The sequence below is a fragment of the Haliotis cracherodii genome, unplaced genomic scaffold (genome assembly GCF_022045235.1).
Source record: "Haliotis cracherodii isolate W230 unplaced genomic scaffold, xgHalCrac1.p SCAF_13, whole genome shotgun sequence".
NCBI classification, from domain to species: Eukaryota; Metazoa; Mollusca; class Gastropoda; order Lepetellida; family Haliotidae; genus Haliotis; species Haliotis cracherodii.
Window position 1 is genome coordinate 30,828,043 of NW_027266268.1, and position 25,389 is coordinate 30,853,431.

A 25,389-nucleotide genomic window follows, 5' to 3' on the forward strand; every position below is an offset into this window, starting at 1 on the left:
TCAAATCACCTCAGCGACGGTATTCTCAGTGTTGATAAGAGTGGGGCCATAATAGAAACAATCTATAAGGTAAACTGTTGTGATGCACAGTATACCATCAACCTCTACCACACAAGCAGTTCTGCTTTGGTCAATGGAAAAGCCACTGACACATTCCGATATACTCACCTACCGCTCATATTATCACAAGATGACACCAGAGAAGGCAATAAGCTATCGATTGAGCTTCAAAAACTTCTTGTGAAGAATCAAACCAAAAATGACAATCCATGCCCAGTTTGCAATATACAAGATGATGAGGATCACCAGATCATGTGTGACACATGTGGAGGATGGTGCCATCAATCCTGTGACAATTTCACAGACGAAGAATATGCCGAGCACGTACAAAACCCAACCCTGAAACTGAAATGTACAATGTGCAACAACAACAATCTGAATATCACCAGCCAGCAAAGTGATATCGAGGACACTCCAATATTTCATCAGAAGAAAAAGATCATTAAAGCAAAAGGGAAAACACCATGTTTCAGCACGAAAACACTGCGGTCAAACTTTGCGAAATCAGACGCAAGAAACAAGTTTGCCATCCAAAACTTGCAAACGAAGGTGTATCAAATACAAGAAGTGACTAACTCCTTAGAGTTAATGCTATCTGTAAGCTCAAATCAATGTTGTGAAACATGCAAAGGCGCCGATGAAACTGTAAGACAACTAAAAGAAGACATGAAAACAATGGGAAACCATATCCAACAACAGAGTAAAGAAATAAATAGACTAAAGGATGTGAATTGTGGGGTGGATAAACTCAGAAGAGAAAACACAGCCCTGCAAGACAGAATATCCCATCTGGAGCGGATTATAACTGACCTCAAAAGTCACATGCTGATGTCACCTGGTACTGCAGAAAATGTGCGCCAAGCCACAAGTATCCCTCCTACCACAGCAGCCTCCCCCCACCATGTCATGAAGTCCCTCTTACCCCTGCACCTACGCAACAAGAAGCCGAACAAACAGGGAGAGAGTCCCAACCAGCAGGAGGGGAATCTGTCCCGGACGACGAGGTCAGCTTCACTATCAAAACTGACCATGAAAATACTCCTTCTCCCAGGAGCAGACAACTGCCTGTTACAGTGCAGCATCTCATTGTGGGTAATTTCTTACTGAAGAACCTAAGTAGGAGGAAAATCAACAGTGAAGGAAATGCCCAGGACCTCCTCAGGTGGCACATATGAAGATTTAATATTATTTGTGCAGCAGCAGCAAAGATACTTTGAGACCGAAACAGTGACATGCCTTGTTGGGTCCAATAACTGCGTCAGGAAATGTGATATGCTCCCTCAAGTCGAACGACTGCAACAAGCTTACACAGAGAAGTTCCCAAATGCTAGACTAGCCTTCTGTGGTATCCCTCCCAGACTGAATGATCAAGGCCGCAAATACAACAGGAATATCTGGAACCTCAATCACATAGTGGAACAAATGTGTGCTGAAAATAGCTTTGACTTTATACCCCTCAATAGCTACTTCACTGACAAAAATAATTTTGCCAAAACCTATCTATATACAGACAGTGTGCATCCAAACCACATTGGCTCTGCTGTTATGGGCAAATTAATGAGGACATTCATATACAAACATGGAAAAAGAATGCATAAACTTGTAAATCTGACTAACTCTCCATCATCTTCGAACACAGAAAGCAGGAATACTAGTTGCAAAGGGATTTCACATGATGATGTAACAGCTCAAGCTGTGAGCTGCACAGAGACAACAACTCTCAGCATCAGCCATCCAACAATGACTACTGAACACACCAGATCGTCTTTACCTGCTGTGACAAGACATACCTCGATACCATATGTGAAAGAGGATCCACCAAAACAATCACAAATAAACCTCCACACAACTTTTTCACCACCTCTTGGGCACAACCACCACGACCCTGGACCACAATGATTCCGCCCCCACCCCCTGGATACTCACCACCAAGAATATCACCATACTGGATGGGTAATCCCTACGTGAACTCCCTTACCAGTAACATGACTGCGTCACCGTTTATGTGGAATCCTTGGGGACCTCATTGTGGAGCCTGATATATACAGACTTGTTTGTGAAATATTGTCATATGACTGGACTGGGGGTATCTCTCAGCATTTTTGTTCATACATCTTATTGGCATTAATCTCAGTTTGACTATCAAATCAGCAAACATTTTGATGATATATTTGGACTCAGATACCCATATGATATAGTTAGAGTGTATCCACTTATGTTTTTACATCATATATTGCTTACCATAATCTCTATATTGTACTTGCCCAAGTGCCTAGTGATTAGCTAATTCTTCGTTGCAATCCAAAATGACAAATTCGCTGACTTTTGTCTTTTGGAATATACAGGGACTAGCCAGCAAGACTAATGTACTTAGTAGTGTAGAATTTCCCCATTTCCTAGGCTTATCAGAGTGCTGGATTAGCCAGGACGACATAGAAGATATTAGAAGTAGATTTAATGGTTATAATGTTATAGTTAATCCAAGAACTTGTGGTGTAAATACTAGAAGTAGCATATCTAGAGGTGTCACAGCTCTTATGTACAGGAAAGAGTATGAGTCTGCCATTCAAATTCTAGACAGAACTGATGGAGACATGCCGTGGATAAGAGTCAGTGGCAAGGCACTAAATAGTTCCCATGATATAATCATTGGAGTTACATATATATACCTCCAGAAAATTCTAGCATATGGAAAGTGAAATCACAAGACCCCTTTGCTTCTCTTGAACAACATCTAGCTAGTTATGGTCAAATAGGAAAACTAATAGTTGGTGGCGACTTTAACGCAAGAACGGGAACCTTTAGCGATCAAATTACATCAAAGCGAAACAATGGCCATTCTCCCCTACCTTGGCTAACTAACTACCCCCTTCTTCCCTTAAGCAGGAATAACACAGACCCTGTGACAAACAAATTTGGACACAACCTCATTCAAACCTGTCAAAATACTAACATGTGCATCCTAAATGGTAGAATAATTGGTGACTTGTTTGGAAACTATTCATCCTTGCAATATAATGGCTGCAGCACTGTGGACTATATCATAACAAAGTGTGAGGATTTTGGTTCCTTTAAAAGTCTGAAAGTACATCCACTTACACATATGTCAGACCACTGCTCTCTGTATGCAACTATGACATTGTCATTAAAACCAAAGATTAAGAGCAGTTCCAAAGCAAGGAAGACTCAGTCTAAAAGACTTTTCAAATTCATATGGAAGGATGATTCAAAGACTACTTTTAGTAATAATCTGCTTTCGGTAAATTCCAAAATTCTTTCAAAAAATTTCCTCATTACTCTGCATGAGAACTCCCAAAGTGGTATTGATGATGCTACAGACAACCTCAACAGTATTCTACTATATGCAGCACAGGGGGCTGTAAGACTTGTCCAAGTAAAACAGAAGACAAAGAGAAAAAATAAATGGTTCTAGAAAAATTTCAAAGAATTATAAGATATAATGCAAGTCGCATGGCGGGACCTAGCAAAGGACCCATATGATAGAAATAGACAACATCAGTTTTATAATGCCCGTAAAAAGTACAAACATTGTAGAAAATGGACAGAGAAGAAATATACGGAGGATTTACTAAACAAACTTGAAACTTTGTCTTCAAGAAACCCACAGGAATACTGGAGGCTTGTCAGGGAACTCACTGAAAATATCATTGATGAAAAATAAGGTGACATATCTACTGAGGAGTGGGAAAATCACTTCACTACGCTAAATTGCGACGTACCAGATAGCACAGAATTTCATTGTAATATCCCAATATCCCTTTTAAATCAGGACACAAGAGAAAATAAACCAGAAGATAAACCTGGAATATGTAATTCTCAAATAACAGCCTCAGAACTTTACACTGCTGTGAAGAAATTAAAACGTGGCAAATCTGGTGGCCCAGATTTGATTCTGAATGAAATGATTTGTAATTCTGTTACTTTATTGGCCGACCACTACATGAAGTTATTTAATATGATTTTGGACAGCGGTATATTCCCATCACAGTGGAGAACATCCTACATTGTTCCAATACACAAGAAGGGGGATGTTGACGATGTTAAACTACAGAGGGATTGCCCTCGGAAGCTGCCTATCTAAATTTGTGCTCGCTATTATCAACTCGCGAATCATATCGCACATGGAATCATCCAAGTTGATTGATAAGAGAAAGGCTGGCTTTAGAAAAGATTTCAGAACATCTGATAACATCTTCATACTGCGGACTCTGATTCAGAAATATAAGAAGTCTAAGAAGAAATTGTATGCCCGCTTTGTTGATTTTAGTAAAGCTTTTGACACTGTGTGGAGAAATGGTCTAAGACACAAGCTACTAAATAACAACATAAATGGGAAAATCTATAATCTACTTGATAATATATATTCTACACTCTATTATGCTGTGAAAACTCAAGAAGGCTCCAGTACCCCAATTTGTTCTAATATTGGTGTCAAGCAAGGATGTGTCTGCAGCCCTACCCTTTTCAGTATCTACGTAAATGACCTACATGATTACCTCATGTCAGACAATTCTAACAATGCTCCTCTACTGAATGATAAAGCCCTAACCCACTTACTATTTGCTGATGACCTTGTACTATTTTCATGCTCTGCTCGTGGTCTGCAAAACAGTCTTAACAGCCTACAGACCTTCACTGAACATTGGAAACTTAAAGTTAACTTATCCAAAACTAAAATAATTGTATTTGGGGGCTCCACAAAAGAACATAAACTTCAATTTAAATTGGGCAATCCAACCGTTGAGGTAGTGGACTCCTATTCCTATCTTGGAGTAGTACTAATGAGGACTGGATCTTTTAAGGCCGCTGTCAATACACAGAGGAAAGGCCATGCGAGCATGGTATAAGATCAAAAGTTCACTGAAATCAACTTCTCATCTCCCAGCAGACATTCTCATTCGCTTGTATAATGTCTTAATTGTACCCACTGCGTCATATGGAGCCGGGCTGCAGTCTTCTAAGACCCTCGCATGAAATGTATCATAACTGGTCTAAACAACCATGTAATGAGATCACTATCAAAATAGCAAAGCAGATTCTAGGAGTACCAAAAAAGTCGAGTAATTTTGGATGCCTCAGTGAATTAGGAATGTACCCTCTTACTTTAGAATATATATGTTCATGTATAGATATTACCAGTGCCTGAGAGGCTTGGAATGTGACAGGCTCTTATTCGATGCGTACCAGGAGGATATTCTCTTGGCCTCACAAAAACTGTCCTGGACATCCTCTGTCAAATATATGATGGCACACCTACTTCCCAAATCCAAAAGTGAAAATGCCCCTTGCTCAAAATTCTATGAAGCTCTTCGAACAAAATTTAGAAATATATTTCTCATTGAAAGTGACCAAGTAAACACTGATAACCCCCACAAACTTAGGCATCTAGGACTTATTAAAGATAAATTTGAACTTAAGAAGTATGTTTCAGCTGTAAAATGTAAAGATCATAGATTAGCTTTAACCAAATTAAGACTCAGTTGCCATAATCTGGAGATTGAAAGAGGCCGATACACTAACACGCCTGTCGACCAGAGAATATGTAAATTATGTAACCTAAATAAGATAGAAGATGAGAAACACTTCCTTTTGTACTGTCCAAATTATCAGAATGAAAGGCAGATACTTCTTCGAACACTAGACTTACAAAACTGCCAAAATGATAATAAAATCTTAGCAAATATCCTGAACCCCTGTCCTGAAAGAGCAAAATGTGTTTTACAAATTATCTCCGACATGTTTATTAAAAGAACCTCACTTATAGACAACATCTAGATATGACCCTATGATTATTATGTCCTATCTATACAGTATCAGCATCATTAAAGTACACGCTGCCAGCCACCTCATATATATATAAATATTTATACACTATGAATGAAATAATATGTAATATTTATATATATATAGTACAAAATGTATATCTACCTCTCATGTTGATAGTTATATTTATTCCATATCTAGATAGTTTGTACCCTGCCCTACGAGGGTGTTTTGTACAATAAAAATTCTTGATTCTTGATTTTTGAAAAAATTCGTGATTCTTGATTCCAAAGGTAAAATACACTGTTATACACACACACACTTACATATTTGTGTGTGCGTGCTTCAGTTACTTGTGGCATGATTTCCTGTTGCGGCTTGAGTTACCAAAGATCACGTCTTATAGTAATAAACCTCTGGCATTTGACGCTGGCCCCGGTAGGATGAAAATCTCAAAGTGAAGGAATCGTCTAGAATATACGTAGGGATTTCTTGTTTGGTCAGCAAAAATCACCTTTATTTTTATTAAATACCGTGCTTCATATACAGTGGTGAAGGCCTAAATATTATTTTATTGAAAATACCAACGTACTGTTTGGTCATTTCGTCTGCTCAATTGTTTCTTAAAACGGATATCATGGACAAACCCCATACCCGGTAACGGGAGACAGAGGGACGCGCCCTGAAGGAAGGGTGGTGTTACAACTCAATAAACAAACGTAAGATAGAGAGAAGCTGAGAAAGCAACTAAAATAGTATTTTTATAAAACTATTGCCGTGGATCAGTTACAAAACTGTTATTAGTTATTGATTTCAGTTTCTGCATTGTTATATAGTATGTCTTATGTCTAATTTCTTAAAATAAACGTCATAAAACTACAATATGATTTCAACAAATGACTATTCGCATGGAAATCTATAGTAATGTAGATATACATTACATATTTCTAGGCGAATGTTACTGTAAAACTGTTCAAAGCATTTACTCCGTCACTCACTCATAGGCAATGTAAATAATAAATGGATAGAATTTGCTGAAACTATTTGGTGAAATATGTCTCGGTTTTATTTTGTCAAGGGCACTTATCAAATCACCAATATTCCAGCTATATGACGGCGGTCTGAACCAGAAAGTCAAGTGAGTCACACCATAATTATTATTAATTCTCGGTTTAAATCTTTACATTGTGTGCAAACCTCATTTACCTGTGACCTTCTCCCTTATCTATGAAAATTAATACTAGTAGCGAGGTTTCAGTGTGATGTCGTCAGACTTGGCAGTTGAACGAAGCCATCATATAAAGAACGTTTCTTTGTATTCTGCCATGCTGTAGGTCTTGATTGGCGGCATTTCGACATTTGTGAAAGAAAATTCTTATCCCAACATAGGAAGATTTGCTGTCAAAATGAAAACCACTGCAGGATAGTCAGGGACCCCATTTAGTGGGTTAACACCTTGTTCAACATTACTTCAGTCATAAAGACGGCGTGTCAACTTCGTGTTGTAGGAAATACCAAATTGATGCAGGTCGTACACGCCTAGGACTAGTAAAACCAGTCTGCACGGGTGTGGTGCTTACAAATTGAAGTTTCGAATCCAGGCACGAAAAGGACGTGACAGCAAATTGCGACGCCATCAGGTGACAAGTTGACAACATGATAGAGCCATTAGAGCTAATTTTGTAACTTTATTCAAAACAAATTTACAAGTATTGTGATGGAACGCACCAAGTAATCACACATTTTACACAGCCATGTGTTCTTACTAGATTTTACAATCAGATTTATGTAAACAATGATAATACACAATCATTCAGACACAATGAAGGCAATAGGACAAACTATGTTTGTGTTTGTCACGTGTTTGTGGATAATGGCCGCTTTCAGCAGCATTCAATAATATCAGATAAGCAGACAACATTGTGACCATGTTAGCAATCGAACCCAACCCAGCAAACTTTAATTTACAATGACAGCGGCTAAATGTGACCCTCGATCTGTTGAACGTTTCGATTGAAACTCTTTGACTGATCTGTACAGTTTACTTATGGTTTGATACCCCTGCATGCACTCATAGTTTGAAGAATCCATTGGATTATTTAGAAGTATCAAATGAATACATCCAGAGCAGCATGGCTCAACCACATCTGTATATATTCATTCTGACAGGCCGAAATAAAGTTTTAATATGAATGGCAAATGCAGACAGGATTTGAAGCATGACGGAAACCAGTGTGTACCCCAACATATAAACAATAACCTTTGATCTTTGTGGCTTTAGATTTCAAAACTATGGCAAAACATTAACGCTTGCTGTATGCTTGTTTAGAATGTATACATCCAGGATAGCATGGCTCAACTACGCCTGTATATATACATCCTCCGGATAGAAACTAGGGTAAATTTCATAGGGCGGTTTATGAGAAGAAAGTGGTAATACAATATGGATGATGTTTGTTTGTATTTATCACCGCACTCAGCAATATTCCAGCTATATGACGGCGGTCTGTAAATAATCGAGCCTGGACCAAGAAATCCAGTGATTGACATATGCATCGATCGACGCAGTTGTAATACGATGACATGCATCTACCAAGTCAGCGAGCCTGACCACCCGACCCCGTTAGTTGCCTCTTAAGACAAGCACTGTCGCTTCTTACGGCTAGCATGAGTTGCTTAAGACCTATTCTCTCTGTAACTTAACAAGGAGAACTGCTTTGAATTGAAGAACGACTTAGTTACCAAGGATGTTGTCTATATGGATATCAATTGATACATGTGCTGACTATAATTATACTGATTCTCGTGTTGTAGTCTTCGGTGTGACAATTGCGGGTTGGAGCAGCATGGCTTTTTGGCCACTCCAGTCCTTGAGAGTTCATATGCATCGTGGATGAAAGAAGCTGGGCGAGTCCAAACTCGTCCATTGGTTTTCCTAGGAAGTGCCTGTAGGAGAAAAAGTCAAAATGTTACACTTTTGAAATGGCCCAGTTGCAGTCCTGACCTGAACTCAATGAAAATATTTGGGGAATCATGAAGGACAATAACAATAAATAAATATCCAAAATACATGCGATATGAAAGAAGAATTGGTGAGATATTGGGACAGTATGACGCAAGAATTTCTAACTTCCTTGACAGGCAAGCCGCCGCAATGAAGCATGTATTAGGAAAATGTTGTCTGGCAAAATATTGAATAGTTTGTTTTTTGTAGCTTTAGGAAAGCCGTATTTGTTGGTCTCTTGGTCTGTAACTTAATAAATCTACAGTGTTTTCATTCTCAATACTTTCTGATCAAACTAAATATGCGAACAATGAGTTGACCTGACGTTTCTATAGGATGCTTCGCAAACAGTGGGACAATGGAATTACATAATATATATAGTTTCTAATCCAGGCTGATTGGTTCAGTGAGAATTAATGAAAGCAATTGCAACAATATCCTTGCCCTAATGGAGAATATGATTTATCACTGTGTTGATATCATTATTAACCTACTGACATAAGTGTCCGGTTAAATTGCAGCGACCTTGAGTTCATAAACTCACCATTGATTAGAACGGAGATGGGTGTGGCAGACAGGTGTGGTGTACAGCTGCGGCAGACAGGTGTGGTGTACAGCTGTGGCAGACAGGTGCGGTGTACAGCTCAATCAAGGGTACCTGTACATGTACAGATTGTGAGGTCATTTTATACACACAGGAACAATATGTAAGAATTGAATAGACCATCATGAAAGGGAAACAGGTAGAAGATTTTGTACGTCAAGAAAATTGTTTGGAACAGTCTGTCTGGAAGTGAGTCTCACACTTTTAACTATCAACGAAACACAGGGCAGGATGGAAACATCTGTTACTTCTTCAACGTCTTAGTTTACCCTTCATGTAACATATGTACTAAGATATTCCTGCAAGAATTTATCAACACCAACTTTTGAAGCAAAGTAATGTTTGAAAATCATATTTTTAATTCAAAGAAATATTTGGAAGGACAGCTTGTTTACTGCGTTATTTCAGCATGTCAAACAAGTTGTTCAAACGATTCCCTCGTCACAGTCGACATACATGGAGTTTTTTATACGCTTTTACACTCTGCATATATCCACATAACAGTCCTCAGATGTATGTTATCAACACATGTTATTGTGATTTGTAAATTTAGAAATTTTCCAAACCCCCATAATCTCATACGTGAAACCTGTTCCTCTTTGACGAGAGAATTCAATTATAGTTAGATATTTGAATTGGTATGCTTCATACACAATCCACGAAATTTGATCCATTTAAAAATATTTCGAGGTATTTTCGTAGTGAGCAGAGAAAGTTTGATAATGGAGGAAAGCCGGAAATTACACAGGTCTAAGGGCAAACCAGGATTCGAGCATAGGTTTCTGGGACGTCTCAGGGAGAAAAAGTTGATTGAGTATGTAAAAATATCCGGTAAACTGGCAGCGATCTCGTATAGTAGTACTCACCATATACAAGAGCGGAGGCAGGTCTGGTAGGCAGGTCTGGTAGGCAGGTGTGGTAGGCAGGTGTGGTAGGCATGTGCAGTGTACAACTTCGGCAAGGGTACCTGGACATTACAGATTGTTTACAGATGTCATTGCATACACACAAGGAACAAGTACTCGGAACATAATTTACCAAGGGGGTGTTATGTAAAAAGATAGGTATGGGGTCTTGACTTCAGAAAGTTGTTAGAACAGTCTTACACTTTTAACCATCATAAATAGTATGAATCTTACCTTGTCACTTTCTGTTGAGCAGACATCAATTTTAGTGGTAGACTGATTCTGCCAACATCATACCATAGCACCGCACATGATTAGGAATATCCCCCTTTAACTCAACGATTTAATGATACTAAATAAAATATTTTGTTGATGTTTTTAGTTTTAACCAAAGGTACTTTTTCAGACTCCCCAGTGAGATCGGAGACGAGAAGTAACCGAGAAGATGTTTGTGAATAAAACCGAGTCACCGTTCAACTAGGAGGTGTTAGCGGGTGTTTCAGGTTGGAATATGAGCCATGAAACATAAAACACCCCTCAACACCTCAGAGCTGCCGAGTCATCGGGAAGTACACACGTACAGCATCAGGGACTTGCAAGCGGACGATCGTGCTAGGTTTACATACAAAACCAGATACTGATATCACCAAGATATTGAGATGTCATCTTGGATCAGGCTGGAAATGTGTAATTTGCCGAAATAGTTTTATGCTTTCGCGATACGATGCAGTGTCTGGCTCAAGTTAACATAAAATTTGAAACTGTTTAAATCTACACTTCATCGGATCATATGATCACGGGTTGCGTATATAAGAAGGAATCAATTTCTGACCATGAACGGTGTAATTGGCAGAGGTGTTGGAGAAGGTAGACTTATCACACCTGAAGAAAAAGTATTCTGTTAATTTCAGAATTATGCAATCACTTTACAGGCACTAACATGCTGGAAATTCAATCTTTGTACATAAGGATTAAGTGCTATAGTGTAAATGATTCGTTTATGACTTCAGTTTTACTTACTGCATCTGGATGACGTGGTCGCTGACTGGAGGAATGAGTCATTGACTGCTGGTCTGTTGATGGTAAACCAATGGCAGCCTGGGGCTGAGGCTTTTGGCAACTGAGGATCGATGGCAGCTTAGACTTGCAACCGAGGCTGGTGACCTATTGCCACCCTTTTCTAAAAGATGCGTCTCGGTCCTTCGTATCGACACCTGATATGATAAGGAGCTTTTTGTTAACATGTGTAGAACGAGGCAATTAAAACAGACTGGGAACATTTATTACTTGTCCAAAACATACATACGTATACAGTTCTGCAAGAATGTACTAACACCCACTTTTTGAAATATTAAGCTTGTTGACGGCGAGACAACTGACAGCTGGAGCTTTTGTTTGTGTGGTGACTTGTTACTGAGACCGTGGTACGGTCTTGAGGTTGGACGAATTTAATAACCAAGTCTTGCCAAGCTAAGGCTGTTTGCTTATTGCATGTCAGGTAAAGTACCTTGAGGCTGGTGGCAACTGAGGCAGGATGGTGGCAACTGTGGCTGGTGGCAACCGAGGCAGGCTGGTGATAAGTGGGCAGGTGGCAACCGAGGCAGGAAGGCGGCAACTGAGGATGGTGGCAACCGAGGCAGGAAGGCGGCAACTGAGGATGGTGGCAACCGAGGCAGGAAGGCGGCAACTGAGGATCTTGGCAACCGAGGCAGGAAGGCGGCAACCGAGGCAGGAAGGCGGCAACTGAGGCAGGAAGGCGGCAACCGAGGCAGGAAGGCGGCAACCGAGGCAGGAAGGCGGCAACTGAGGATGGTGGCAACCGAGGATGATGGCAACTGAGGCAGGAAGGCGGCAACTGAGGCAGGAAGGCGGCAACTGAGGCAGGAAGGCGGCAACTGAGGATGGTGGCAACCGAGGCAGGAAGGCGGCAACTGAGGCAGAAAGGCGGCAACTGAGGCAGGAAGGCGGCAACTGAGGCAGGAAGGCGGCAACTGAGGCAGGAAGGCGGCAACTGAGGCAGGAAGGCGGCAACTGAGGCAGGAGGCAACCGAGGATGATGGCAACTGAGGATGGTGGCAACCGAGGCAGGATGGTGACAATTGAGGCAGGGAAGAAGGCAACTGAAATATTCAGAAAGACTGCTTGAATAATGAATTATTTCAGCACATGTCAAGAAAACAAGCTCTTCAAAGAACTTCCTTATCACACTCGACATACATTGAGTTTTCATTTTGATACGCTTTTGTACTCGGCATAAAATCCACAGGTCGAAGGGCGAACCAGGATTCGAACACACGATCATAGGTTTCTATCATATATTGTTTATATAAAGTATCTGGTAAAATGGCAGCGATCTAGCGTTCCTATACTCACCATAGACAAGAGCGGAGACAGGTGTGGTATGCAGATGTGGTAGGAAGGTGCAGTGTACAACTTCGGCAAGGATACCTGTAAATTACAGATTGTGATCAGATGTCATTTCATACACACCAGGAACAAATATTTGGAACATAATTTACCAAAGGGATGTTATGTAAATAGATGGGAAGAAGGTCTTGACTTCTTTAGAAAGTTATTTGAAAGAGTGTCTACAAGTGAGTCTCACTTTTAACTATCAACTAAGCAAACTCACCTGTCACTTTGTTGAGTGGTAGACTGCTAACATCCTACCTACCATAGCACCGCACATGATTAGGAACGTCCCTCTTTAACTCGAAATATTTATGATACTAAATGACTGATACTAAATACTGAAATATTAAGCTTGTTGACGGCGAGACAACTGACAGCTGGAGCTTTTGTTTGTGTGGTGACTTGTTACTGAGACCGTGGTACGGTCTTGAGGTTGGACGAATTTAATAACCAAGTCTTGCCAAGCTAAGGCTGTTTGCTTATTGCATGTCAGGTAAAGTACCTTGAGGCTGGTGGCAACTGAGGCAGGATGGTGGCAACTGTGGCTGGTGGCAACCGAGGCAGGCTGGTGACAAGTGGGCAGGTGGCAACCGAGGCAGGAAGGCGGCAACTGAGGATGGTGGCAACCGAGGCAGGAAGGCGGCAACTGAGGCAGGAAGGCGGCAACCGAGGCAGGAAGGCGGCAACCGAGGCAGGAAGGCGGCAACTGAGGATGGTGGCAACCGAGGATGATGGCAACTGAGGCAGGAAGGCGGCAACTGAGGCAGGAAGGCGGCAACTGAGGCAGGAAGGCGGCAACTGAGGCAGGAAGGCGGCAACTGAGGATGGTGGCAACCGAGGATGATGGCAACTGAGGCAGGAAGGCGGCAACTGAGGCAGGAAGGCGGCAACTGAGGCAGGAAGGCGGCAACTGAGGCAGGAAGGCGGCAACTGAGGCAGGAGGCAACCGAGGATGATGGCAACTGAGGATGGTGGCAACCGAGGCAGGATGGTGACAATTGAGGCAGGGAAGAAGGCAACTGAAATATTCAGAAAGACTGCTTGAATAATGAATTATTTCAGCACATGTCAAGAAAACAAGCTCTTCAAAGAACTTCCTTATCACACTCGACATACATTGAGTTTTCATTTTGATACGCTTTTGTACTCGGCATAAAATCCACAGGTCGAAGGGCGAACCAGGATTCGAACACACGATCATAGGTTTCTATCATATATTGTTTATATAAAGTATCTGGTAAAATGGCAGCGATCTAGCGTTCCTATACTCACCATAGACAAGAGCGGAGACAGGTGTGGTATGCAGATGTGGTAGGAAGGTGCAGTGTACAACTTCGGCAAGGATACCTGTAAATTACAGATTGTGATCAGATGTCATTTCATACACAGCAGGAACAAATATTTGGAACATAATTTACCAAAGGGATGTTATGTAAATAGATCAGAAGAAGGTCTTGACTTCTTTAGAAAGTTTTTTGGAAGAGTGTCTACAAGTGAGTCTCACTTTTAACTATCAACTAAGCAAACTCACCTGTCACTTTGTTGAGTGGTAGACTGCTAACATCCTACCTACCATAGCACCGCACATGATTAGGAACGTCCCTCTTTAACTCGAAATATTTATGATACTAAATGACATTTATTTTTAAACAGAGGCACTTTTTCAGACTGCCCAGTGAGATCGGACACGTTCATTTGTATGTGAGCACGAACTTCTCCAAATACAAGTAACCGAGAAGATGTTTGTGAATAAAACCGAGTCACCGTTCAACTAAGAGGTGTTAGCGGGTGTTTCAGGTAGAAATTTGAGCCATGAAACATGAAACACCCCTCAACACCTCAGAGCTGCCGAGTTATCGGGAAGTACACACGGAGACCATCAGGGACTTGTAAGTGAACGAATGTGTCAAGATCAGGACGTTGTACCAAGGTTTGGACGTATTTTCAGATCCTGATGACATGAAGATGTTCAGATTTGCAAATTATGTTTTGGACTTTAGGTGATAGGATCATAGTATATCAGAAGGTATAAATTCCTGCACATGAAGCGGTGCAATTGGCAGGAGTTGAGAAGGTAGCCTGTCAACACACCTGAAGAAGAAACAATATTGTGTTAATTTCTGAATTATTCAATCACTTTCATAAACAAATATGACAATCCAATTCATTGTGGCCAAAATTGTGGACGAACTAACATAACAGCCGTTGAAGTGGGATATATAGCAGAAATTCAATTTTGATTCAAGATAATGGCACACGTTCTCAGCAATATTCCAGCTTATATGACGGGGGTCGGTAAATGCTCAAGTCTCGACCAGACAATCTAGTGATTGATATTATGAGCACTGATCCACGAAATTGGGATACGATGATATTGATCTCGGTAGTCGCCTCGTGCGACGAGCACAGTCGCCTGTTACAGCAAGCATGGGTTGCTGAAGACCTATTCCCTTCCTGGATCTTCACTGGTCTTGCCTTAAAGAATTACTTCCTATAAAAAAAAGATATTCGTACATAGCTCCTTTTAACTTACTGCATTTGAGAGGCAACACCAGGTGGACCGAAGGATGGATTATTCGTTGACCGCTGGCCTGTTGATGGTAAGACCAATGGCAGCTTGGGATGGACGGCACCCGAGGCTGATACTGAGGTCGGTGACATTGGCTATCGTCGCCTTTTCCTGAGAAAAGCGACCTGGTCCTTCGTTACGACACCTGAAGTGCAAGGAAAATGTCGTTACTATTTGTAAAAACAGGCAATAATGAGTGAGTTCGGTTTTACGCCGATTTTAGCAATATTCCAGCAATATCACGGCGGGGGACACCAGAAATTGGCTTCACACATTGTACCATGTCGGGAATCGAACCCGAGTCTTCGGCGTGACGAGCGAACGCTTCAACCACTAGGCTACCCGACCGCCCCAAAAACAGGCAATAAAAACACCAGGGTGAGTACATCTATTACGTACAAAACATACACACCTATCTACTTCTGCAAGAATCTACATATACCTACGAAAGAAACATTAATCTTGTATGTAAATCTTCAAAAAAAATAATTTTAGAGACATTTAAAACGACAACTTGACAATTGTGAGCATATTTAAGCACAATTTCAAACAAACAAAGTCTTCAAACAATTCCCGTATCACTCAACATACATTCAGAGTTAAATTTTGGAAAGTTTTTAAACCCTGCAGAAATCCACAGATTCACCGTCCTCAGTAGTACAAGTGGTCAACAGGTTATTGTTTGAAAAACAATACTCTTCACACACCTATCTTATATAAAAATCAAATAGTTCCTTTTGACGAGATCGTATCGTATTGGCCATTCACACAGTTGCATGTTTAACCATTCGATGTATTGTGTTGGTGGGGAGAGAACTTCTTCAGAAGTCTGTAAACATGTATAGTGAGTGAGTATTCAAGTATATTCATGTGACAATATGTTGAGGTATTGTTTTAGTGGACAGAACAGCTTGATGTTTGGGCAAAGCCAGGAGTGATGCATGTCTCAAACATTACCACTTCAGTAAACAAGGGTATGGTGCTGACAAACCATGAAACAACCAGGGCAAACCAGGATTCGAACACGTTCATAGGCATGTGGGACGTCTAAGGGAGGCACAGTTACCGTTGCATGTAGGAATGTAAGTGAGTGGGTCAACAATAGTACAATACTAATATTTGACTGATATGCAAACAGTGGTCAATGGGATGAGTACACAGGTACAATCACACTGACTGGTCGTCATTTTATTCGACAACACGCATAGGTACGTGTTACCTCTTCTGCCCTAGGTTACTCTGTTTGTTTGTTGTTTAACGCCGCACTCACCAATATTCCAGTGATATGACGGCGGTCTGTAAATAATCGAATCCGGACCAGACAATCCATTGATTGACATTATGAGCATCGATCCACTTAATTGGGATCAATGACATGTATCAACCAAGTCAGTGAGCATGACCACCTGATCCCGTTAGTCGCCTTTTACGGCAAGTATGGGTTGCTGAAGATCTATTCTACCCTGGAACCTAGGTTACCATATGTTTTCCTAGGTTACTCAGTGAACATATGGAAGAAGGTATAGTGGTGGAAGCAGTCAGTAGAAATTCTGTGAAAAGAGATTTTGGTTGTTGTTTAACGCCGCATTTAGCAATATTCCAGCTACATTACAGGTCTGTAATCAATTGAGTCTGGACCAGACAATCCGGTGATTGACAGCAGGCGCTTCGATCCATGCAATTGGATTACGGTGACATCCATCAACCAAGTCAGCGAACTTACTTGTCATCCCTCCTCCCAACGCCATCTGTGTCACGCCTGCCGGCTTCCGAACGCGGCCCCTCTTCTGCAATGAAAATAAAAATTATCATATTGTTACTCTAGCCAAGGGTTTTACGCCGCTTTTAGCAATATTCCAGCAATTTAACGGCGGAGGACACATTGTACCCATGTCGGGAATCGAACCAGGTCTTCGGCGTGACGAGCGAACGCTTTAACCACTAGGCTACCCGACCGCCCAAGCCAAGGGTTAGAGTGCTACTTACCAGGAATATATATGATAAGGCTATAAGTCATATATCACGTTCCTATGGTGGAGAGTGGCATGGGGTATATTGTCCGAGTATATATGTATTATGGTGAAGTATCAGCTCAATGTGAAATCAGGATCTAGTTTAAGGGGCAGTCACTGTTATCAGGAATATAGTAAATAAATCATATCAACATCCATGTTGTTCCCGTTAGTCGCCTTTAACGACAAGCAAAGTCGCCTTTTACGGCAAGCATGGGTTGCTGAAGACCTATTCTAACCCGGATTTTCACGGGTCTATGACAATTTAACAGTATAACGTATTATGTCACATTGGATTGACAGCGCATTAGGAGTGACTAATGTAATTGCATCAAGGAGGTATGGCAAAATGCAAGTCGGTCCTTGATAGTCCAGAAGTTCTACAATCTTTGTGTACGGAAGTCAGTACTAGCATGAAATCTCAATTAATAACAGATGATGAAATATAATCTCACCGAAGTCCTCTGAGCTTCGTCCAAAAGACGCAACAGCTCCTGGTACGGCTGTTGCTGCTGTTGCTGTTGTTGTTGCCGTTGTTGCCTCTCTCTCGCCAATCTGTGTTGCTCTGCCCGATGCTGTTGTTGCTGCTGTTGTCTCTGTTGCTGCTGTTGCTGCAACCTCAGTGCGTTCCTCTGCCTGCGCCTGTCCGCCCTTCTCTGGTTCAAATCTTGTGTCTGAGTGAAAGAAAAATACCCAATGCAAATATAAGTACAGTGCAAAAGTATGTTATAAAGAGATAAATAACTGACATGTGAGGAGTCCTGTTTTGTTTGCTTGTTTGCTTGTTGCTTGCTTGTTTTTTGTGTGTTTTTGTTTGTTTCTTTGATGGGATGGGGGTGTTTGGAGTGAGTGAGTGAGTGAGTTGGGTTTAACGCCGCTTTTAACATTATTTCAGTTATATCACGGCGTGTCAGCTTAATGTGGGAGGAAAGCCCGAAGTGATGCAGGTCTCAGACGTTTACCACTTCGGTGAAACCCCCGAGCACGGGTATGGTGCTGACAAACCTAGAAACATAATTGGGGCGAACCGGGATTCGAACCCACAATCATAGGTTTCTGGCTTGTCCAAGGGACGCAACTCTGCACAGCGAATCGCGGCGCCTTAGACGACTGGACTGGGTGTTTGGAGGGCGGTGTTGTTTCAAAGAAGTTTTGAACGTAGATTTAATTCTTGGTTACATTTTCTTGTGCAGTCATTACCCAGATATTTAGGAGAGATGAATTCTACTTTATTATGGCATAATTGCATCGTCACATGCAGCATTTAGCTTTTGGATGACGACCGGTGAAGTGTGGACAAGTTACCCGGCAAACCGCATATACAGGGAAACCATCAACCATCAGCTCCATCGGGTTGGATGACAAGCAACGAGGTGAGAACCTGACCACCCAATGAAAATTTCAATCTGCTTGTACAAGTACACAGGGCCTATTGTGACCGGAATTACCACATGTGGTGTTTATATAGATTTGTTGTTGTTTAACGCCAAACTCAGCAATATTCCAGCAATATGACGGCGGCCTATAAATAATCGAATCTGCTCCAGGCAATCTTGTAAACGATATTGTGAGGAACGGTCCAAGCCTTTGGGGTACATTGAGACACAATCAACCACATCGCCCTGAACAGAGTGTTGGGCACTAATAATTCTAACCCGGCATTCCCACGGGTTGTCTTTGTCGGGGTAGATACAGAATATCCGATGGTGGTCAAGGGCAATTAATTCAGGCATGTTAGGTTATGTGGCGAGAGTGAGTTATATAACTATACTATACTATATATAACTAACTGAATTTGAGCACACTCACTGTTGGCACAGTCTGGGTCGCCATTGTGACAGAAGTCGCTGCCGTTCCTGCCACTGGTACCGGTGCTGTCGATGTGGACGTTGACGGTGCTGTCCATGTTGCTGCAGACGTTGTTGACGGTGCTGTCCATGTTGCTGCAGACGTTGTTGACGGTGCTGTCCATGTTGCTGCAGACGTTGTTGACGGTGCTGTCCATGTTGCTACAGACGTTGTTGACGGTGCTGTCCATGTTGCTGAGGGCGTTGCTGAGGGCGTTGACGTGCTGCGAGACTGTGGGAAATAAAGTAATGTAAACAGCTGGCGTTATTTACGTGTATACATACACACTGACGGTGCACTTGCTCGTTATGAATATTGTATATCGCATGAAGACAGAAAACTCTAGGTGGTCCAAACTAATGTTTTTTCCCCAATAAGCACGTTTGTTACCAACTCTAAAACATTGTTTTTTCAGGGAATTGTATGCTTGTATAATTTAACAATATATGACCTTGATAAAAAAAAAACAGCTTTAAACCCGACACTTAAACAACGCCTAGATATATTTTGACGTTTAACGCCGCACTCTTGAGGTGAAATTGTTTTTTTACGGCATGTGCAGTGAGTGAGTATGGCTTTATGCCTCTTGTTTCAGCAATATTGCAGCTATTTGAGGTCAATATATTAATAATCGAATCTGGCCAAACAATCAAGAGATTAATCCACGCAATTGATATACGATAACATGCAATGAACCATATATACGAGCCTGACCGTCCGACCATAAAGTCGCCTCCTACAACAAAGTTGCGCGGGACCTATATTCTTACCCGGAATACCAACAGGTCGAGATTAAAGAATGTTTTGTTTCTTTGCACTCACCAATAATCCAGCTATATGACGGCGGTATGTAAATAATTGAGTCTGGAACAGATTAATAACATGAGCATCGCTCCACACAATTAGGATACGATGACATGCATCAACCAAGTCATGGACCCTGACCACCCTCACCCGTTAGTCGCCTTTTTCAAGCAAAGCCACCCCATACAACAAACATGGGTTGCTGAAGACCTATTAAAACCCGGATCTTCATGGGTGATTAGACATCAATAAAAGTCATGAACTGAATGTGAGACCCTTCATTCTGCCTTAGCTCGATTCCGAAGTACATGTCCACAAGAATACAAATGCATGTGCACGCGTTTCTTAACAATCTCTTACTATTCCATCAATGTACTACGTCATTATGTGCACATGTACCTGTTCCAAATTATTCATATGTGTCCACAACGTATTTGCAATGTGCAGACAGAAGTCGTATCACCAACACTGTCTGTACGACCTGTGACTCGCCATCATAAGACGCATGAAGAGAATAGGTTTTCAGCAACTCATGCTTGTCGTTAGAGGGGACTAACGGGAACGGTTTTGGTCAAGCTCGCTGCCTTGGAGGATGCATATCATCCCAAGTACGTAGATCGATGCAGATGGTGTCAATCGTTGGATTGTCTGGTCCAGACTCGATTATTCACATACCTCCGTCATATAGCTGGAATACTGCCGAGTGTCGCTAAACCAGAAACAAACAAAACAAACAACGTCACTGTGCAGACAAGACGTATCACATTGTATTGTCAACGTCATGGGGACTCGCCATCATAATACTATTATGTTGTTCACATAGGTGTCTGACTTACATTCGCCTTCAGCTGCCCGTTCTCCACTTTAAGCAGCCTGTTCTCCTCCCGGAGTCTCCGGACTTCTTCCCGCAGCTGGATAACCTCAGCTTGAACCAGCTGCCAGTCAAACAAATAAAAGATGTCAGCAAATTGTAATTATAATACTGATATATCCAAAGTTTATGTACACGATACAGAATTACAAACTATTTACTCGTCTTTTAACAACGAAATCAGCACTATGTGACGTCGGTCTGCAAATAATCGAGGCTTGACTAGACAATCAAGTGACTGATATCTTAGGCATCCATCTACGGAGTTGAGATACAACATTAACCTTTGATGTGAGGTTTTAGCCACCTGCCGTCTAAGCTGATGTTCGATTCCACACGTTGATATATTTTGTGCACGTCGTTTTTAAATCGGCGTAAAAACCTTTCTGACTCACCCAATTTTGAAAGAACACAGCCATTATATACATAGGACACATGCGAGTAAGTCGGAGTTGGCCTGCATAGAATGTGTAGGCCTGCATCGAACAGGTTGAGGCAGGAATATTCAATAAAACATTCTGTGCTTACTCACATTCATTTGTGTCGCCCCCCGATGACGTGCCACTGCTGTCCGTCTTGTGGTCGCCGGTGTGGTCGTCATCGGGGTCACAAATGGCGTTGACGACGTCGACGACATCGACGAAGTCCGGTTCCCGGCCTGGGGTGTCTGCTGGGCCTGAGCCTGCGATCCATGTGGTCCCGGGGGTACCTGCTGGGCCTGCGGAGCCGGTGGGGCCTGCGGGGCCTGCTGAGTCAAACCTAGAGAACTTAAGAAATTGAACATGCTGATAATAATAATAATTGCGATGAGAGACTTTGGAGAGCGAAGCGATAAACGACATGCGCGAGCAGCTTTGGAAGTATTCACGTTATATAGTACGCCCTTAGGAAGCAACCATTTGATTTAAAGGGGGGGGGGGGGGGACTTTGGTTTGCGATCAGAATAACTTATGTTCAGGAGTTGAGTTACTTTTTTCAACTTATACATAAACATGAATATACTATTCACTACATACCGTCTACAATAAAATGGCACATGTGTCCCTTGGAGGGCCTTGGTTATTATTTGAGAAAGTTACCACCCTCCCCCGAAAATCAAATGGCTGCTCCCTTAACCCCAGTCAAGCCAACAAGCACGTGCCCGGGGACTATTAATGTGTTCAGTGACAAGTCAGCTGAAAGTGTGTACAATGATTTAATCTCGTGAAGCTCAAGCATGTTGACAAATCGCAAGCGTTTTGAACAACAGAGCCCTGTGAAACATCACAAGCCTCCAACCCCATCAGACAGTGTTATGCAACGACGCTCCAGCAGGACATGTTGAACGTGCACCTCTCGAGAAACAAGCATGGACAATGGAAATCCACATCATGTCTCAAACCATTGCACACACAGTGTTTCGACAGTAATCTAATTTAATTTGTAGTTGATCATTCGTGAATCTTGTGTAAATGGTCCCATATTTCAACGTCCATGATCAGTGCTGCTAGCGTAGTTATGTTTTTTAATGATTGTCATAACCGGCTTGCATGTCATATCAATCAATGTATTGAACTAAAACATGTTACGATTTATATAGAAGCAGCGCGGTGGGATAGCTAAGTGGTGAAAGCGTTCGCTCGTCACCACGAAGATCCGGGTTCGATTCACCATATGGGTACAGTGTGTGAAGCCCATGTCTGGTGTCCTCAGCCGTGATATTACGGGAATATTGCTAGAAACGGCATAAAAGCATACTCAATCCAACACAAACACAGCACCACCTACTTGTATACATTGACAACGTGTTCACTTGATAATTTAATATGTTATTTTTAAAAAAAAATTCAAGTGACTGTCCAATGTAAAAACATTTGAAAATATCTTTTTCTGTGATATATTGTGATATATATTGCAAGAATGCTAACAGTAAAATGTGTAGATTTGTGTTTTAACGTTGTATAGAGAATTGTAACAAGAAAATTGGGTAAATGGGTCGTAGTTATAATAAACTTTTCTGGCGAGTTCATATAGCATAAGGTTGGTTGGTTGGTTTGTTGTTTAACACCGCACTCTTACGACAAGCAAAATCTCCTTTCACGGCATGCCAACAAACATAGCAAGCACAGCAACATGTATTTAATCCCCCATCCACCCTCACATGAGACATAATAAACGCGTTAAAAACAATTAGTTCGTGTATCATGATATGAGTATCTTGCCTGCTGTTAATTACGAGCAATATAATATTTCATGATTGTGCAGAATACATAACCCTATTTATAAGGGTAAAACGGTAAATCAAACCCTGTCAGTTAGAGAGGTATTACACTAACATCTTGCCTTAGTAAGCGTTTTGATAAAATTCTCCTTGAAATATAAGAAACGTGGACATCCCGAAATGTTTGTCATTTTTGCGATATGTTGCAATTTGCCTTTAGCACGGTGCTGTCATGTCTCTATTATTTACCCTCATTAAATGTGTACAAGTTATGTCAACAGGGGATCATGTTTCTACACAGCATTTCTAGATAACACGAAAGCCTTTGATCGAATGTAACATTGGGGTCTCTTCGTAAAACTCTATCATCTTGATATTAGAGGTAAAATGTGGTCTCTCTTACATCAGTGTTATACTTTCGTGTATGCATGACTTCAGTATAAGGGAGAGCAAGCTGACGTATTTACTGTTAGACAAGGTATAGGTCAGGGTAGAGTTATCTCAGCTTGGCTCTTTGTTGTATACATAAATGACCTCATAACTGAGCTTCGGCAGTGAGATGTTAGTTTTACCATATGTGTTATATACTGATGACACTACGCTTGTTAGGTACAGCCCTATGGGTCTACACAGCTTTAACTACAGCTTTTAATTACGCATCCATATTGCCATTATTCAGTAATGCATCGAAAAGAAAAATTGCTGTTTCATCAAAAGAAGCAGTTATTGTGTACGCATGCTTATTACTTCAGAGATTATGACATACCTTTGTTTGATGATATAAAATATGCGGGTGTTGTTCTACAAAGTTATCTTTCTTTTAAATTAAATTAATTTAAACTAAAGAGAGCTTTACAAAGCAATGCGCACTATTATTTCTCTCTGTTGGTCTAAACAGTAGTGATTACATCAGCATGCACCTATTGAAGAAAGAACTTGTTATGTATGCAGAGATACAATTATTGAGGATGACAAACATGTTTTATTACACTGCCCACAGTACCAGTCTTACAGATGCCACCAACTTTCAAAGAGCAATACACACTGTCCTGATTTTACCGATTTCTGTGATAACCAGAAGCCAGGTTTTATACTTTCCAGCCCAGAAATGCTTTTACATCTGCCAAAACCTGCAACCGAATTTTATTAGAACGAACACGGGCTTTATACAAATGATTTTTACGATGAGTTTTATTACGGTTTTTAGGATCTTTTTTATGTATTTATATGCCATACGCTTTTACCCAATGATTTTAGTCTCTCATAACTCTGCTTAGAGTGGCTCGTGCTACACCTTGATATGGTTATACCTTGTAAATATTTTAGTATTTGTAGCAAACGAGGTGAGACTTTAATAAATTATCTGTCTGTCTGTCTGTCTGCAAGTATTGAAAAAGAGAAAAGAATGATTTTAACAAGCTTTTATGTCTATGAACTACTACCTCCTATACATGGGGAAGATCTTGAATTAGATGAAAGCACCAAGCTTTAGCTTGCCAGGAATGTACAAAGTTTTGACAAATGCTCTCCCACTGTTGCCACTATTGCTATTCTAGGCCTTAGGAGCATGGTTGGCTGTATAGATAAATGTAGACTACAGCTGTGGCGTCTCTGAAACAACACGTGTTTCAATTTCTAAAATTGTTTTCTGCGCATCTACGACACTCTATTATTTTCATAACAATAACTTACTAGGATTACATTATGACCTACTTCATCATGTATTTCACAACGTTTGCACAGGCGAAAATGGAGAAAGATTGTATTAAATGAAATAACTATCCACGAGGAAGACCTATGGTAAAATACATTACCTATTTCTATATTCTCAAATCCATACTGAACCGTGAAGATCCGGGGAAGAAGAGGTCTTCAACAACCCATGCTTGCCGTAAAAGGCGACATTGCTTGTCGTAAGAGGCAACTAATAGGATCGAGTGGTCAGACTCGCTGACTTGGTTGAAGCATGTCATCGATCCCAATTGTGTGGATCGATGCGCATGATATCAATCACTGGATTGTCTGGTCCAGACTCGATTATTTACAGACCGCCGTCATATAGCTGGAATAATGCTGAGTGCCAAACCAAAACACATTAAAAGATTACTTGTTCTTGTTCGTGTCCTGCCCGGCGCTCGGCATTGATGCTACCATCACACCAAAGTAGTTCTATCCCGTTCTACCACGTTCTACCCCGTTCTAAAACAAATACTAGAACGGGCTGTGATCACGGTAGAACGCGTAGTTTGGCGTAAAATACGATGCTAGTGTGTTCATAAGCAGTCCTCAATACGTCTATCTAGATCTCTTTCTAAT

General features: G+C 41.2%; 1 protein-coding gene across 1 annotated transcript in view; it reads right to left on the bottom strand.

Moving 5' to 3' along the window:
- LOC139458614 (streptococcal hemagglutinin-like) overlaps positions 1-25,389 on the bottom strand; it is a 71,214-nt gene that overhangs the window by 39,884 nt on the left and 5,941 nt on the right. Inside the window, exons 6-15 of the mRNA XM_071240036.1 lie at positions 21,406-21,618; positions 19,160-19,429; positions 17,806-18,024; positions 17,062-17,125; positions 15,416-15,483; positions 13,272-13,788; positions 11,865-12,368; positions 11,190-11,239; positions 9,393-9,465; positions 8,642-8,790 (exon numbers count right to left, since the gene is read on the bottom strand). Coding sequence (XP_071096137.1) covers positions 8,642-8,790; positions 9,393-9,465; positions 11,190-11,239; positions 11,865-12,368; positions 13,272-13,788; positions 15,416-15,483; positions 17,062-17,125; positions 17,806-18,024; positions 19,160-19,429; positions 21,406-21,618 — 2,127 coding nt within the window. The remainder of the gene's footprint in view (positions 1-8,641; positions 8,791-9,392; positions 9,466-11,189; positions 11,240-11,864; positions 12,369-13,271; positions 13,789-15,415; positions 15,484-17,061; positions 17,126-17,805; positions 18,025-19,159; positions 19,430-21,405; positions 21,619-25,389) is intronic.